The sequence below is a fragment of the Myotis nattereri genome, assembly GCF_964212035.1.
Source record: "Myotis nattereri genome assembly, chromosome: 12".
Taxonomy (NCBI): domain Eukaryota; kingdom Metazoa; phylum Chordata; class Mammalia; order Chiroptera; family Vespertilionidae; genus Myotis; species Myotis nattereri.
Window position 1 is genome coordinate 3280340 of NC_138087.1, and position 18146 is coordinate 3298485.

The 18146-nt window shown below is 44.2% G+C and overlaps 2 protein-coding genes across 3 annotated transcripts in view; one reads left to right on the forward strand and one right to left on the reverse strand.

Annotated features, from left to right (window-relative positions):
- Positions 1 to 18146, forward strand: part of CENPP (centromere protein P) — a gene marked incomplete at its 5' end in the record, with an annotated part of 260881 nt that overhangs the window by 150552 nt on the left and 92183 nt on the right. The gene's annotated exons all lie outside the window — the stretch shown is intronic.
- ECM2 (extracellular matrix protein 2) overlaps positions 12128 to 18146 on the reverse strand; it is a 68341-nt gene continuing 62322 nt past the window's right edge. Inside the window, exons 10-11 of the mRNA XM_081103204.1 lie at positions 17600 to 17926; positions 12128 to 13279 (exon numbers count right to left, since the gene is read on the reverse strand). Of these exons, the coding sequence (XP_080959330.1) occupies positions 13111 to 13279; positions 17600 to 17926 (496 nt within the window). The 3' untranslated portion in view covers positions 12128 to 13110. The remainder of the gene's footprint in view (positions 13280 to 17599; positions 17927 to 18146) is intronic.

Here is an 18146-nt window from a genome sequence, read left to right on the forward strand (position 1 = left end):
TTGTAGTGCGGCTATGAACATTCTTTGTCTGAGGCTCATGTGTATGAAGTTTTGTTATGTGCAATTGCTGTATTTAAAAGTTCCAGCTTCTCTTGAAAAGTAAAGTTTTGTCAGTGTGTGCCACCTCCTTTTACCAGGCACCGCTGGGCTGGGGTGGAGTAGCAGCTCTTCCTCTCGGTGTGCCCCACTCTCTGCTTGGCCTCTGGAGAGTGTCCATGCCGCTCTCCTTTCAGGCCTGTCCTCTGCACAGCTCTTCCAGGTGGGTTTCTGCCTCTGCCTGCAGAGCTGGGAGCACTGTGGGAGGTGGTTTTTGTAAAGGTGTGTTACAGCCATTTTCTCTCCCCTCTCGTGAGCCCTAAGCATATCTTCCTCCAGCATCCAGCTTCGCTCTGGGCAAAGGTCTGGAGAATGATGCTGGTGGTGGTGCAGACGGTTTATTCATTCTAATCTGCAGAGAGTGTGGCTAGGGACCCCTCCACGGCACAGACCCTCCATAGTCTGGGGACTGCACCTCACGGCTGTGGAGATGGCCCAGCAGGTGTGGATGCCATTTGGAAAGACCCGAAGCTTCCCCCACAGCTCCGCAGGCATTCCAGACGCTGCAGTGTGCCTCCTCTTCCCTGACAGTGAGAAGCAAATGTCCTGCTGGGCTTCCTGTCAGGGCTCTGTGGAAGGGACCCATCCTTCCCACATGTTTATTTGTATTGTTTGGTTTTGCTTCATCAGGCTTTGCTCTAAATATCGGAGAGTTACTTTTACTATATCAAACAATATTGTTAGGAATCATGAATAACCAACATGTTATTACATGGTAAACAGGAAAATAAATTACAAAACTGAAAATGTAATAATCTCTGTACTAATATTTTATGAACACAGACATGAATTGCTATAAAAGAAACTTCAAACACAAATTTATTGGATGGCCTGATATATTCCATCCATGTAAATCCTATCTAATAAAAGAGAAACATGGTAATTGGCATACGACTGCTACCCTTCCCATTGGCTAATCAGGGCGATATGCAAATTAACTGCCAGCCAAGATGGCGGCCAGCAGCCAGGCAGCTTGAAACTAACATGAGGCTTGCTTGCTTCAGTGACGGAGGACTCCAACGTTCCCCGCCTGGCGCTGCAGGCCTCTGAGCTGGCAGTTTGAAACATAGTTACAAAAATAGAAGCTAAACAAAACCCCAGAAACCAGCTTTCAGCTAGCCGGGATCTCAGACCTGGAGTTGATACAGAGTTTCGATTGTAGAACCTAAACAAACCAGATACCTGCTTTCAGGAGCGGAGGCCTAAGAGCTGGAGCCTCAGAGCTAAAGCTGACTCAGAATAAAAAAAAAAGAAAAGAAAAAAAGGAGCAGTTGGGAGCTTCAGTCCCAGCCTGAAAACAGCCCTCAGCCCCTCACCCAGACTGGCCAGGCACCCCAGTGGGGACCCCCACCCTGAAGGGTGTGTGACCAGCTGCAGACAGCCATCATCCCCTCATCCAGGCTGGCCAGGCACCCCAGTGGGGACCCCCACCCTGACCCGGGACACCCTTCAGGGCAAACCAGCCAGCCCCCACCCATGCACCAGGCCTCTATTCTATATAGTAAAAGGGTAATATGCCTCCTGGCACCGGGATCAGCGTGACAGGGGGCAGCGCCCATACCCCCTGATCGCCCTGCGGCTCTGTGTGTGACAGGGGGCAGGGCCACAACCTCCCCATCGGCCCTGCTCTGTTCCTGACAGGGGAAGGCGCCCCAAACCCCTGATCAGCCCTGCTCTGTGCCTGATAGGGGGAGCTCCCCAACCTCCTGATCGCCCTGCGGCTCTGTGTGTGACAGGGTGCGGCACCCCAACCCCCCCACCCCACGGGCCCTATTCTGTGTGTGACGGGGTAGAGCCATAACCTCCCCATCGGCCCTGCCCTGAGTGTGAGAGTGGCGGTGCCCCAACTCCCTTATCCGCCCTGCTCTGTGGGTGATAGAGGGCGGCGCCCCAACCACCCCACTCCACAGGCCCTGCTCTGTATGTGATGGGGTAGAGCCATAACCTCCCCATTGGCCCTGCCCTGAGTGTGCAAGTGGAGGCGCCCCAATTCCCCAATCAGCCCTGCTCTGAGCCTGACCAGGGGCTGCACCTAGGGATTGGGCCTGCCCTCTGCCACCCGGGAGCAGGCCTAAGCCAGTAGGTTGTTATCTCCTGAGGGGTCCTGGACTGCGAGAGGGCACAGGCCGGGCTGAGGGACCCCCCCCCCCCCGCCCGAGTGCACAAATTTTTGTGCACCGGGCCTCTAGTATAAAAATAAATTGCTTAAGCCAAGTGCATTTATAATTTTTAAGACCCTTTCCTGACCATCTCCTCCTGTTTAAATCAAGTGGTCCAAGCCCAAAATGAGCTGGAAAAGACCTCAGATACCATCTCATTCAAGTTAAGAGTCCAATGCCTATGGATTAGAGGTGCGCCTTTGGAGCGCAGTGTCACTTGGGTTGACTTTGTGGTGTTCAGCAGCCGGTATCTGGTGTCTCCTCTTCTGTGCTCACCTTCTAAGCACGTTGGAATAGATTGTGTCACTCTCATGTGGTCAGAGCTACCAGGAACCTGTCGGCCTGTTCCTTCTTTGTGAGTGATGTGAGTGCTATGGAGAAAAGCAAAATGGGACGGGCAGGGTGGTCAGTCAAAGAGAAGCCCTGAGGGCTGTGCGGGAAAGTCTTGCAAATAAACACATAGTTTAAGAATGTTCTAGGGTTAGGCCATTGACTCCTGGGATATGCCGTATTTTTCCGTGTATAAGACGCTAATTTTTTCTAAAATCATTAGACTGAAAATCGAGGGGCGTCTTATACACGGAAGTCAGCTAAGGAGGGAGCCTCATAGGTGCATCACTGCCCACACTTTGTCAAACAGGCTTCCTCCAATCACTAGCCTTATTGTTGCTGACATCAGCTGATGCCGAATTTGGAGGTGGAGGTGGAAAGTGCACAGGTGCAACAGGAACCTGAGTGTTCTGAGCCCATAAAGATGTCAAAAAATAAAAAGATAAATACCAGTAAACAGTTGTCTTACTCTGCAAAATTCAAACAGAATGTAATCAGCTGTGCAAAAGACCATGGAAATAGAGCTGCAGAGAGACAATCTGGACCTCCTCCCGCTGAGTGTAGGATCAGACAGTGGAGAAAACAGGAAGAACAACTCCTTAAGATGCCAAAAAAGAAGAAGGTCTTAAGAGGAAAACCAGCAAAATGGGCAAACTTGGAGCAGAGGCTTAAGACTTGGATTATGGAGCAGCGCCAGAGAGGCTTATGTGTGTCAGCCACGCTTATTCAAGGTCAGGCAAGAATGTTTGCAAGCGAAATGAACATTGTTGGTTTTACAGGAAAGGCAAAGTGGTGCTTCAGTTTCATGAGGAGAGAAGAGTTGGCCATGAGAACACGAACAGGTTAGCTCAGAAAATGCCACCAGTTTATGAGGATGATCTCACATACATACACAGTGACTCAGAAGACAGCAGTGACACAATAGAAGTTGGAGAAAGTGATGTGCCTGGAACTAACAGTGATGAAGAAGAGAGCAGTGATGCAACAGAGGCTGAATAAAGTGATATGCTGCATAATGTAGTACTGGTATGTGAACATTACCTGCGGTAATTACTAAATAAAATGTGTTTTGTTTTATTTTTCAAATACTGATTTCTTAATTTTGGATTGGAAAAGTGGGGGTCATCTTATACACAGAAGAATATGGTAAAGAACGTGTGTTCTTTATGCATAACATAAAGATTGTATATAGCACGCATTCACAGGTTTCTGAAAGGAATGGCTTTGATTTTCTGGATGGTGTTTTCTGGGTGGTGTGGAATGCTCAGGTATCCTTCAGGGTGGACCAGGCGGCTCTGTGGTTCATAATGAATTGATGATATACTGCAGGTCATGGCCCATGGGCAGGATGGAGGCTATAAATGTGTTTTGTTTGGAGCATATGGTGTTTTTTAAAACCAGGAAATTTTATATCAAATCCAAATTTACAGAATATCTTCCAAAATCAGTCTGACAAAGTCAGCTCTTAATTCCTGTGCGATTCCAACTCAGGGCAGTGATGTCCTTCACATGGGCCTCCCTCCCTTCTGTCGCCTGTGCCCTTGAGCACTCACTTCTGTTATGCACAGCTGAGGGAGATTTCCCTCTGAAAACAAATTTATGCCATAAATTGTCATTTAGAATGAAGTAAGTTTATGAAGAATGAAGGTCTTATACAGTTTAGTTTATAATATTATGTGGGTTTATAATATTTTAAAATTATGCCTGAAAAGTCAGTTTGTTTTGAAGAATGGTTACAAGTAAAGGTTTTGTTTTAAATAAATTGCCTAGTTTGTTCCACTGAGAAGACTTGGGAGCAGAGAGGGTGTCTGACTTCTGGGTGTGTGTTAGGGACTGTTTCCCACTAGAGGGATCAGGTCAGGCCAGGAAAGTATGGGTCATGCATGAAGCATCTCGGCATGCCAGCAGGCATGAACGTGCACAGAGATTACTACAGTTGTGTGAACAGAACATAGAAACTGGGAAGGGAGTTAACACGCACAGACGAATAAGGGCGGCAGTGGATTACAACATGTCAGATGCAAAATCTTTTGTATAATAACAAGAGAAAAGTGTCAGAGCTCCAGGAGAAGCATGCTGACTGGTGAACACAGGAGGACAAAGTCCCTGCTGTGGCTCCACCCCGGGCAGGCACATGCACAAGCCAGCCAGTGAGTGCATGAGTAAGTGTTACACAAGATCGATGTTTTTCTCTCTCTAAAATCAATAAATAAAAATTTGAAAAAGAAAAAATCACCTCTGTGTACCCTCCAGTATAGTAATTGATTAAGGCAAGGTAATTAATGAAAGCTGAAACCACTAAGTGAAAGGATATGGATGGCAAGATATTCACAGAGATCCAAAGTCTTACCTTGCAGATTATCTCTTAGCTAGATGCCTGGTGCATGAAATTTGTGCAATTGGGGGGAGTCCATCAGCCCAGCCTGCACCCTCTCACAGTCCGGGACCCCTTGCAGTCCGTGACCCTCTTGTTCCTTACCGCCCACCTGCAGCGGAGGTGGGAGAGGCTCTCCCCATCGCCACTGTGCTCGCCAGCCGTGAGCCCAGCTTCTGGCTGAGTGGCACTCCCCCTGTGGGAGCACACTGACCACCAGGGGACAGTTCCTGCACTGAGTGTCTGTCCCCTGGTGGTCAGTGTGTGTCATAGCGACTGGTTGTTCTGCCGTTCAGTCGATTTGCATATTAGGGTTTAATATATAGAATTACAAGGTGATAAAGATTCCACCTTACCTTAACATTTCAGCATTGCCACTAACAGGCCATCCCGGCATTTTGAGCCTCCTGTTATGATGCAAAAAGAAGCATGTGACATCACCTATGTAGGATTCTTTCCAAAAATGTTTTAACTAAATTTAATCTTGAGGAAACAATTGGGCAAATGCAGATTAAGTGACATTCTACAATATAGCTGACTTGGACCCTTCAACAAAGTTAAGGTGTGAAACAGTCACATAGGCAAGAAATTGCTATTCTAGAGAAGATGAAAGGATCAGGATGTGAGCTCGATTAGATCTTGAACTATACACACACATATACAGGAAATTAAGAAATTGTTGGAATATTTGGGAGAATCTGAATACAGATTGTATGTTAGGTGATAGTTAATGTTAAATTTCTTGGGTTTCATAATGTGAGAGGATATGATCATCGTCTCATGGTTATGTAAGAAAATGTTCTTATAAGATTCATAAGGAAGTGATATGTTATAATATCTACAACTTACATTCAAATGGTTCAGACCCTGTCCCCTGCAAGTACATACATATGTATGCGTAGATGTATAGATATATAGATATGCAAAGAGATAAAATGAATTTGAAAAATACTATTGGTGAAGGTAGGTGAAGTATATAAAGATGTTCATTGTATAATTCTTTTAACTTTTATGTGGCCTTAAAAATATTCCTAAATAAAGGGAGAATAAATGCTAAATAATTGTTGGAAATAAGGCAGTTTGCCTTAAAAGTAATTTTAACTCTTTGTTGTATCCTTACCTCTAATTTTAAGTTAATTAAGGAGTTACCCTAGAAGGGATTCTTAACCTAGAGTATATGAATCCTTAGAGAATTTGCGAAAGGTTATATGAATCTTTTGATAACATGCAAAGTATTTTTCTGTATAGAGGGTTCATTATAGTTTTCATGATATCGTCAAAGGCGTCCATCCTTCAAAAAGTTAGGAACTATTACTCTATAATAGACTTACAATTTATAGTGCAATCCTTATTCTGAGTACCACAGTAGTAGTTAAATTTGCCTTTCAGACAGTATAAATTTGGTAATTGTGAACGTAATTCTCAACTTATTCAAAACAAATGAACCTTCATCAGAATCTTACTTACAAAAAGATTTGCTTATGTTGGCACACAATGCACTATACAGATCATGTATCATAGAAATGTACACTTGAAACCTATATGATCCCATTAACCAATATCACCCAAATAAATTTAATAAAATTTTTTTTAAAGATTTGCTTGCATCAGCTGATAGTTTAATGTAAGTTTATTTGACCACAGAGATCCTGTTACTTAGGAACACACAATGACATTTTAATAACATGATGTATTTCTTTTCTAAACTAATGTGTGTTTAGTGCAATCGCGTGTTATGTTTAAAGTGGTCTGTTTTCCCTTGTGTGTACTCACATTCCTCACATCTTGTGCAAAGGAAAAAATATGCTAGACAGTAAGGTTTGATTTTATCTCCATGTTCATGTAGAAAAAGAAACATAACTTCAAAGAAGAAATAGTCATGCTTTTTTTTAGTTGAGTGATCACTAAGCTCTTCATCAAGTGAGAGACATTCCCTTCTCTGCAAACAACTGGGGGCAGAGCGAATGTCAGCCCGGTGTACTGTCTCTGATGCTTCTCTGCAGCATGAGGCCGCTCAGACATGGGTCATGAGTTAGAACGTGCCGTGTGTTGTTTAGATGCATAGGACTGAGCATGTCTGTTTTAGTTTTGCTGAAAATTTTTTTATAAATGCCTTTGGTTCTATTAGATTAGGTTTAGTCACAAGGGCAGTAATGATATAATTAAACTCCTCAGTAAAAAAAAATCTGCTCCTATACTTTTCCCAAGTGTATGACAAGGAGTAGTTCAGACTCGGCATTTACGGAGGGGAGGCCCTGCTCGCGAGCGCTGCCCTGGGCCATCTGCACTGGGAGATGGATGTGGGCGGGCATGACTCAGGACAGGTCCTCATGTCCAGGTCGCTGCGGGCACCGCTGCAGGTCCTGCTGGAGCCTGGCCCTCCGAGAGTACACGCTGACTCCATCCTGGTGTGATAGGCCCATTCATTCTCCCGTTATATTTCACACTCTAAGGCAGTGGTTCTCAATCTTCTGGCCCTTTAAATACACTTCCTCATGTTGTGACCCAACCATAAAATTATTTTCGTTGCTACTTCATAACTGTAATGTTGCTACTGTTATGAATCATAATGTAAATATCTGATATGCAGGATGGTCTTAGGTGACCCCTGTGAAAGGGTCGTTCGACCGCCAAAGGGGTCGCGACCCACAGGTTGAGAACCGCTGCTCTAAGGAATCAAGTTCCTTGAATAATTAATATCTATCATGTTAGAGGCCTGGCAGCCTTGACCAAGTCACTGAACCTTCCTGCCTACGGGTTGCCCAGCCCTTGACCTGACATTCACCGAGTGCCTGGCACTGTCCTGGACGACACCTCGTTCAACCTTCCCTGCAGCCTTGGGAGATAGATGTTGTTCCCCCAATTGAAGGGATGTAGAAACTAGAAATCAGAGTATGACTTGGCCAAGTCAAGGGATTCCCATTCAGAACCATGATGCTCATTCCTGTTTAACTACAAAAGATGAACCACATGGTCCGTAGACTTCTAGGGTGTCGGGCCCCCGAGCCATCTGGCATAAGAGCTGCCCAGAAACTTCTGACTCTTCACAGGTACTTTTAATATTTTTGAATTTTAAGCTGACCTCATTCAACTGCAGACAGAGGAACAGTTATCATCGTCAGCCTGTAAATACTTCTCCTATGAGGACACTCTTTCCTAAATAAGGGAATGTGGTGGAATAGATATCATAGAGGGTTTCACCCAGCCCTTGGAGTTTTCACTTAAACAGCAGAATTTGAGTATTTCATTCTTTTATGTCAGCATCTAAGAACCGAGTAATCCATGGTGTGCTTAAATGATGTCTTCGGGAACATAGGCAGCGCTGCTGCTATGCAGAACAGCCAGTTGATTCCTAAGTATTACCAGTTGTCAGAATGTGACTTGTTTATAAAATATGCTCTAGGCTTTCTGATGTTCTTACCAGGAAATATTAATAAGAGAAATCACTCCTTATTAATTGTATGAATATGTAAATCTCTCCCAGTTCAGTTTCTCACTTTTTCTTTAAAATCCTGAAAATGTGCAGTTTCCTTTCTGTTGTTTAGGAGTAGTGTTAATATCAGCTTGGTCCTGGGTGGAGATGAGTGTAACTTCACTTACTCCTCTGCCATCTTGATCTTTACTCAAAATCAGATATCTTAAGAAGTAATTGACTTTGTCTAATGAGGCCAACTCCTGAATGATGGAGTCACTTGACAATGGGAGCCAAAGGAGAGGTTCTTGCATCTTCCTCACCCTTTTTGGCTGCACCCATTACACCAGGTACCTGTGCCCTCAAATTCAGAAGTGCACCACGCCCATTCTCAGGCATCCAGACTTTCTGTTTTGTGGACTTCAATCAGCAGATGCAGGTTAAGGCCAAAATCAGACAGAGATGGAGAATGCATGAGTCTAGTCGGTGCCACGCTCTAACCATCCTACAGAACTTCAGTGCCAGACATTTCATATTTTAAATTATAGTAAAATCAGTTGAAATAACATATTTTCTTCTGACTTACGAACAAAACTTCCGTTAGTCATTCTGACTTTCAGCCTTCCTAGAGATTCTGCTCCCCACAGGGTGTCCCTGGGCGCACAGTAGGGTCTCAGTGTGCTCCTGGGCTGGTGTCCTCCAAGGCTGCTGGGAATGGCTCAGTCTTCCTGTGTCTATGAGGCTTGGACACTCTTAAAACTTGGGGCCGGGGGACACAGGAAGAGGGTGCTCAGGACCCCACATGCTTCATCGCTTCACCACCCTGTTCTGCCTGCCTATTGGTTTGCTTGTCTTTTTGATTTCCTACTTATTGCCCCTACCACACTGGGTGCTCCAAGAGCAGAGTCCTTATCTAATCTTATCTCTGTTCCTTTCAAGAACAGCATCTGGGACACAGCTGATTAAAGTTGAAAGGAGTGTAGGAAAGGCTCAGTATCCATCTGTGTTGTCCCAGGATGCTAAATCTGTTGACTCACTTTATTCAGGTTGAGTCCCCTCCAACAATGATTTTGTTTACTGCTTAGATTGCCTTAAACCAGCGATTTTAACCTTTTCATCTCATGGCACACACTAAATAATAAAATTTTGTGGCATAACAAAAAAATACGTTTTTTTGCCAATCTGACAAAAAAATAGGTATAATTTTGATTCATTCACACAGGATGGCTATTGTTTTGATGGCTGTTATCATTTTATTAAAGTACTAGAGGCCCGGTGCACAAAAATTTGTGCACTCGGGGGGAAGAGGGGGTTCCTCAGCCTGGCCTGCGGCCATCTTGCAGTCCGGGACCCCTCGGGAGATAACGCCCTGCTGGCTTAGGCCTGCTCCCAGGTGGCAGAGGGCAGGCCCAATCCCTAGGTGCAGCCCCTGGTCGGGCTCAGAGCAGGGCCGATTGGGGAGTTGGGGCACCGCCCCCTGTCATGCACAGAGCAGGGCGGATTGGGAGGTTGCGATGCCACCCTCAGTCACGCTCAGGGTAGGGCCGATTGGGGGGTTGGGGCACCGCCCCCTGTCACACTCAAGGCAGGGTCAATGGGGAGGTTGTGGCGCCACCCCCTGTCACGCACAGAGCAGGGCCAATCCCATCAGGGGGGTTGGGGCTCCTTACCCTGTCACGCAGAGAGCAGGGTCGATCAGGAGGTTGGGGAGCTCCCCCCTGTCACGCACAGAGCAGGGCCAATCAGGGGGTTGGGGAGCTCCCCCCTGTCATGCACAGAGCAGGGCCCATCAGGGGTTTGGGGAGCTCCCCCCTGTCACATACAGAGCAGGGCCGATCAGGGGGTTGGGGCGCCGCACCCTGTCACACACAGAGCCGCAGGGCGATCAGGGGGTTTGGGAGCTCCCCTGTATCAGGCACAGAGCAGGGCTGATCAGGAGGTTGGGGCGCCTTTCCCGGTCACAAACAGAGCAGGGCGGATAGGGAGGTTGTGGCCCCACCCCCTGTCACAGAGCCGCAGGGCGATCATGGGGTTTGGGCGCTGCCCCCTGTCACGCTGATCCCGGTGCCGGAGGGCATATTACCCTTTTACTATATAGGATAGAGGCCTGGTGCATGGGTGGGGCTGGCTGGTTTGCCCTGAAGGGTGTCCTGGATCAGGGTGGGGGTCCCCACTGGGGTGCCTGTCCAGCCTGGGTGAGGGGATGGCTGTTTGCAGCTGGTCACACACCCTTCAGGGTGGGGGTCCCCACTGGGGTGCCTGGCCAGTCTGGGTGAGGGGCTGAGGGCTGAAGCTCCCAACTGCTCCTTTTTTCTCTTTTTTTAAATTCTGGGCCAGCTTTAGCTCTGGCTCCAGCTCTGAGGCCTCTGCTGCTGAAAGCAGGTATCTGGTTTGTTTGGGTTCTATAATCAAAACAATGTATAACTCCAGCTCTGAGATCCCAGCTCACTGAAAGCAGGTTTCTGGGGTTTTGTTTAGCTTCTATATTTGTTACAATGTTTCAAACTGCAGGCTCAGAGGCTGGCAAGGCAGGCAGGGAACGTTGGTTTCCTCCATCACTGAAGCAAGCAAGCCTCATGTTAGTATCAAGCTGCCTGGCTGCCGGCCGCCATCTTGGCTGGCAGTTAATTTGCATATCACCCTGATTAGCCAGTGGGAAGGGTAGCGGTCGTACACTAATTACCATGTTTCTCTTTTATTAGATAGGATATTTTTATTTCAGAGAGAAAGGGAGATGGAGAGATAGAAACATCTATGATGAGAGAGAATCATGGATTGGCTGCCTCCTGCATGCCCCCTATTGGGGATTGAGCCCACAACTTGGGCCTGTGCCCTGACCAAGAATTGAACCGTGACCTCCTGGTTCTCAGGTCAACACTCAACCACTGAGCCACACCAGCTGGGCTGCTGTTGTCACTTTTTGACAATCTAAGAGAAAAGGTGGTCAGCATCCCTGACTAGTCAGGTATTGCATGTTTCTAAAATACTTGAGGCACACCAGTTGAAAATCGCTGTAGGTCTATGCATTTATATTCGCACAGCAAGAAGCATTGCACAAGGTTTCTTGTTAAATGAATGCAATACCATATCTTCTTATTTTTACCTGTCTCTTACATTCAACTTGGCCAGTTTAAATTAGTTAATGCTTCTACGTTCTGAAACTAGTTATATATCTCAACTTTTTGTTTCATAAGATTCTTTTTCTGTTTTTAACCACTTAGTTTAAGCTTTGACTTTTGATTCTAACAGTCTCCATCACATTATTATTCTTGTTTATGTTATAATCTCAAAATAGCTATTAAGACAAGGGGACTTAGAAAGAAGGGCTTAGAAATAATATGCTCAAATGGGTAAACTGAACTTTTCACAAGTTGGCTAGGATGACCACGATTGGCACTCAGGTACCTGATTCCTGGTATAATTTGAAATAGTTTTATCTGTAATAATCAACTTTGGTGAAGATGCTAGTTGCTCTCAATTTTATATGAAACATACACACATGCATATACTTCCCAGATGCTTTTCATGTTGTACTTCTCATAACAGCCTTGTGAGGTGAGGCTGGGAGGTTCTGACGGTGGTGGTGAGGGAACTATTAGAAGATGAAATAACTGCAGTTCACGGTTAGCGTAGCCTCCGCAAGGGTGGCAAGACTGGAACTTCCAAGACACAAAACTGGTAGTAACAAAGAAGTCAACAGAGTTTCTATATGTGTCTATTACAAATTATTTTAGAAATAAAGATAGAAGGTCATTTCATAATGAAAATTTTAATATATGGTTTTGATAGTGTCCAGTATATAGTGACTATTGACAGTTTTATGTTAAATTGAACTGAGTGAAAGGATACATACACTTGAGCAAATCAGGGCAAAGAAGATGGCGCTAAGAGTGACCAATGGAGCAGAGATTCCAGAACCTCATGCGCGAGGTTCCGTCTGTAAGTGTGTAGTCAAAGATAAAGAATAGGTATTTTAAGCAAACTCCATTGCTTTTCATAAAATCTTTTGATCTTGAATAAAGAAATACGGTAATCTTAATATACCGTTACACTTTTTAGACTTGCAGAAAACTTTCAAAATAGTATGGAATTCATGTGTATCCTTCTCCCAGCTTCCCTTAATATTAATAATCACATTAATATCCATAGCACAATTATCAACACCAGGAAATTAACATGGTGTTTTAATTTCACACATGTAATTAATAGAAGAAACTAAAGCTAACCCAGCAATTAAGTGTACTAATACCAATAATTGTATCATCGGTTCTTTAAGAAAATTAATATATTATAGTTTTAATGTTGGAGTAATAAACAGAACACTTGTAACTTCCACCTGTAATTTTTTTCTGTGCACTTCCTCGTTTTGAACCAGAACATACACAGTTTGTAAATGGACTTCAGGTGTCGCTGATAGCACTGGTCACAGACTGCTGGTCAAGGACGCGCATACTTTGTCCCAGATGCTCACAGTCTGCTCAGCAGTGCACAGCCTCCTGCTCCCTGAGGGAGCCCTGCAGGGGATGGCTTCATTCTCGAGCGTGAAACTGAAGCCTTCGCTAAAAGTCTAGAAGACTAAACCTTCCAGATATATTTTTGCATGTTCATCTCTAGATTAATGAATCAGGTAGACTAGCATAATGATACTGAATGTAACATAACATGATGTCTTTTTGATGATAAATGCTGCTACAGTAAATATATAAATACAGGTTTTAATTAACAAAGGAAATGTGGAATTACTTTATATTCTGTGGCTTAAGAACAATACTTGAATATGATCTTATGCATGAAAATGCATAGGATGATATTTCTCTTGTTTTAATATAATTGTTTTCAAGATGAAGATGTTCCAGTGTCGAATCATCATCTTCTTTGGCATTGCAGATTTGTTCTGGAAGAATATGCCTAAGGAAAAGTAGATATGAAAGTCAAAATGGTCCAAGTAATATTCTGCCTTCATAGTTTAGGAGTTAAATTTTATATTTATTTTTAAATTTTATTTTTGCATTAAATAACATTAGATTCCTTTTTTATATTATACACCAGAAAAGATTCAGAATACATCAAAGATCTGAATGTGAGTAAATGAAGGCATGACTGTGTTAGAGTTACACAAGCATGGTTGTGCGCTGGGTTCAGGGGAAGATCTTCCTACTTGTGACGTAAACTAGAAGCACTGAAAGATGAGATTAATAAATTGACTACTGGATGTTAAAGAATACATTTAAAAGACAAATGGCAAACTAGGAGAAGATATTTGCAACTTTTATCACAGATAAGGGCTTATATACAAAGACCTAAAAATCTAGAAGGAAAGGAGAAAAGAGGGAAAAAAAGAAGGTAACTAGTTCACAAAAGAAACAATGAAATGTGTGAATGTGAAAAGATGCTCGGTTTCATTCATGATGAGAGAACTGTAAGTTGAAACTATGCTGGCATATCACTCTCACCAGACTTGCTACCCAAACGTCCAAAAGCTCATCCACATGTCCTGACAGTGAGGCTGTGAAGGACCAAACACCACTGAAAGGAATTCCCTGCTCCATCAAAAGGATTTTTGCATTATCTAGCAAAATTACATGTGCATTTTATCACCCAGCAATCCCAGTTTTAGGAATCTATCCCAAAGTTAGACTGGAAAAATACAAAACAATTGAACAAAGTTGTGCATTGTAGCATTTGTAGTAGTAAAAGAATGGAAACAATAAAATGTGTATCGATAAGGAACTGGTTGCATAACATGTCTGCAAAGTGCAATACTATTCAGTTATAAAACTGAGGAAATTCTTTATATTACTCATATGGAATGATATCCTTGACATACTGATCATTTTTAAAAAGAGTGAAAGAAAGCACATTCTCTAGAGATGGGAACAAAGTCTTCTGTGGAATATTTGTATGGTAATTATGGGGAGGGTGGGGGAATAATATGTATGTATGCATTTACATACTGGAAATACTGGAAAATGCTTCCAGTATTGTCCAAAAGAAATACTGGAAGGATAAACTAGAAGTTAATTTACAAATTTAACCTATGGGGAAGGATGGATTACAGTGTAAGGGACAAACATAGGAGAAAAACTTCTTAATATACATTGTTATACAGTTTAAACGTTGGAGTCATAAATGTTTAACACAGGAAAAATAATATTAAACAGAAAAATAACAATTTATAAAAACCAAAAATAAAGACCATTTCTGAATATGTATTAAGTTGTTGACACATTGTTACAGATAAAACGACTGTATAGCAGGTATGTATCCTCTGTGGAACATGCTCTAAAGACAAATAGGGCTACCAAAAACATCATGAACTCTTGTGTTACTCATAATAATAGTATTATCATTTTCATACTAATGTTTATATATTGTAATATAATAAATGTAAATCGATATTGTTGGGAACCTAGATTTTAAATGTAAGATAAACAAGTTTAAAACAAAAGGAATACTCTATAATGTTATATTTGAATTGAGAATGTCCGTATGAATTCATTCTTTTTCTTTACAAAATGCATGTGTGTTTTTTTTTTTAAAAAAATGCATGTTTTCTGGCAGTCCACTTAAATTCCTCAAAACACAACAACACACTTGGGAGGAACATGCCTGGAGTGCAGATTGGATCCTCTGGGTACTGCTCCCATGAGAGGAGCTGGACTCTGGAGCAAGGCTGGCACAGGTGTGCAGTAGGAAATGTACTAGTTAACTGTCCAACAGCAATGAGGACGGTCCAAGGACATAGGAGCCAGCTTGAAGGGCTACCATTGGCCAAAGACAGGACAGTGTAAGAGCAATAATTGTAGTTGATTGAAACACTCTGAATTTGTAAAACCATAAGTCCATGTTGACTTTCCAGAGAGACAGAGACAGAGACAGAGAGACAAAAACAAAATAATAAAAACACTTAACCACCAATTAATTTTTCCCTGAGATAGCCACTATTAACATTTTAATATATTTTATAGTCTTTTTATTCATATATAATGCATCTATATAATTTTCCAGTTTTATAAGGATGTAATCCTATATAATAAAGAGATAATATGCAAATTAACCCTCACACCCTCACAAGATGGCGGCCTACAGCCAGGCTGGCAGGGGGGTTAGTGAGGGACAACCAAACGATTGAACAAGCAGGCTGTGTGGGGTGACCAGGCCGCCAGGGGGGCAGTTGGGGGCGATCAGGCCAGCAGGGGGAGCAGTTGGGGGTGACCAGGCCAGTGGGGGGGCCGTGATGGGTGACCAGGCCAACAGGGGCAGTTGGTGGCAACCAGGCCAGCAGAGGGGGGCAGTTAGGGGTGACCAGGATGGTGGGGAGGTGCAGTTGGAGGCATCAGGGTGGCAGTTGGGGGTGATTAGGCTGGCGGGGGCGGGATGTGAGGGGCAACTAGGCTGGAGGGGGGCCAGTTAAGGGCGACCAGTCCAGCAAAGGGGGACAATTGGGGGTGATCAGGCTGGCAGGGGGGGCAGTAAGAGGTGACCATACCAGCAGGGGGGGTGCAGTTAGGAGCAACCAGGCCAGCAGCAGGGGGCAGTTAGGGGTGACCAGGCCAGTATGGGGGGCAGTTAGGAGCAACCAGGCAGGGAGGCAGATGGGCGATTAGGAGCCAGTGGTCCAGGATTGTGAGAGGGATGTCTGACTGCCAGTTTAGGCCCGATCCCTGGGATTGGGCTAAGCCGGCAGTTGGACATCCCCTTAAGGGGTCCCAGATTGGAGAGGGTGCAGGCTGGGCTGAGGGGACACCCCCCCTCCTTGCACGAATTTCATTCACTGGGCCCCTAGTTGACATATAATATTGAATTATTTGAGGTGTACAACATAATGATTTGATGTGTGTATATATTGGGAAATGGTTGCCACAGTAAGTTTAGTTAACCTCTGTCACCTTTCACATTTCCAGATATGTAATCAGCTTTTTTTCTGTCAGTTTAAAAAGAGAATTGATCATTTATCCCACCTTTCAGAATAACAAAGTGGCCCTAGTTCAGTGGTCCGCAAACTGTGGCTCACAAGCCACATGCAGCTCTTTGGCCCCTTGAGTGTGGCTCTTCCACAAAATAACGACTTCTGCACATGGGCCACGAAATTTCAATCACACTGTACGTGCGCACCTGCACGTATTATTTTGATAATATAATAGGGTTTTAGCCAAATATTTTGAAACCAAATCTTACAGAGTTCATCCCACCCGCACCTCTTCCATAAGGGTTTTTAGAAACTCTTGACTTTTTCCCTGTCTTGTTTTTTGGGGGAGTTTAAATGTGTTTTGAATTTGAGAACTATGTAAAAGAGTCAGGGGTACTCTTCAGGGACAAGGTCAGTGACCTGCCTCCCCTATTAATGTGCTAACCGAGGTTCCAGGTGAACCCTGGCTCTCATGCACCCTGGGCAGAGGGACACATGCAGAAAGTGTGTCTCCACAGGTGAGCGGTGTGGGGTCTCCATTAATGTATTTAGAATTTTGCCTTGAGAAGAATCTAGATAGAAGTGATTTTAATTTTAGCATATATTTAGATTTTGTGTTCCACAAGCTAGTGTTTATAATTATATGTGAAGGTGGAAGCAGCACCATAATCTAATGCCTGGTGCCTTATTCCAACCTGTTTTTAATGTTCTAAGTATCTATCTATATATATAAGCTTAATATGCTAAGTGTCCCACCGTTTGTTTGACCAGACACAATGACACATACTGACCACTAGGGGGACGACGCTCTGACAAGTAGGCTAGCTTGCTGCTGGAGTCCAGCCGATTGGGACTGGGCGAGACAGTCTGGACGTGCCCTGGAGCCCTCCTGCGATCCCTTCTGTCCTCGATCATGCACTGGTGGGGTCCCTTGGCCTGGCCTGTGCCCTCTTGCAATGAGGGACCCCTTGAGGGATGTCAAAGAGCCGGTTTCGGCCCAATCCCCATAGGCCAGGCTGAGGAAACCCACCGGTGCACAAATCCGTGCACTGGGCATCTAGCTCTGTAATAATACTCTATTTTTGAAAAATTTTACTCTGAAAGTTTGCAAATATATAACATTAGAAGAAAACAATGAATTCTTATGTACCTATTATTTTCTGGCTTCAACTGTTATTAACATTTACCAATCTGGTTTCATGTAACTGTCATCACTTTTTTTCTTAAAGTAAATCCCAGACATCATGTCATGGTAGTTGAGTCATATATTTTGTCAGTCGCAACAATTTAAATGGGTACTTGAAAAAGCCAAAATTTACCGTATCTTGTTGTTGTTCAGCCTCAGAAAATGTAGTGCTTTCATTTCTTGTACCCCTGGTGGTATAGACTTTAAGTTATTGTGATCCAGAAATAACTCTCTCAGAGAATGGTAAGCCCCATAGAAGGAGACTCGGTCCACGCCGTCGTCAGAGAGGTTGTTAAATGATAGGTACAGGTATTCCAGGCCTGGCTCCATGTGGCCAAACACGTAGCCAGGGATGCGCTCAATCCTGTTCCCCAGGAGCACAAGGTGCAGCAGCGACTTGGGGAGGTAGGAGGGGACGTGGTAGAGCCTGTTGTAGGAAAGGTCGATGGATTCGAGATTTCTGCAGCAAAGGAAAGAGTAAACGGTGGTACGTCAGGGCAGTGACTGTGAGCTCTAGGTTTAGACAAGGCCAGTCAGGATGCTTGCAGGTTTACCTGCCAGCATTCGGTGCAGGGATACCACCGGGTGCCACCCTGGCTGTGCATGTGCTTACCTGGGCACAGCCAGTCAGTTTCCACCAGAGAGGAGCACCAGGATTCAGAGGGGTTACCGTGAGGCTC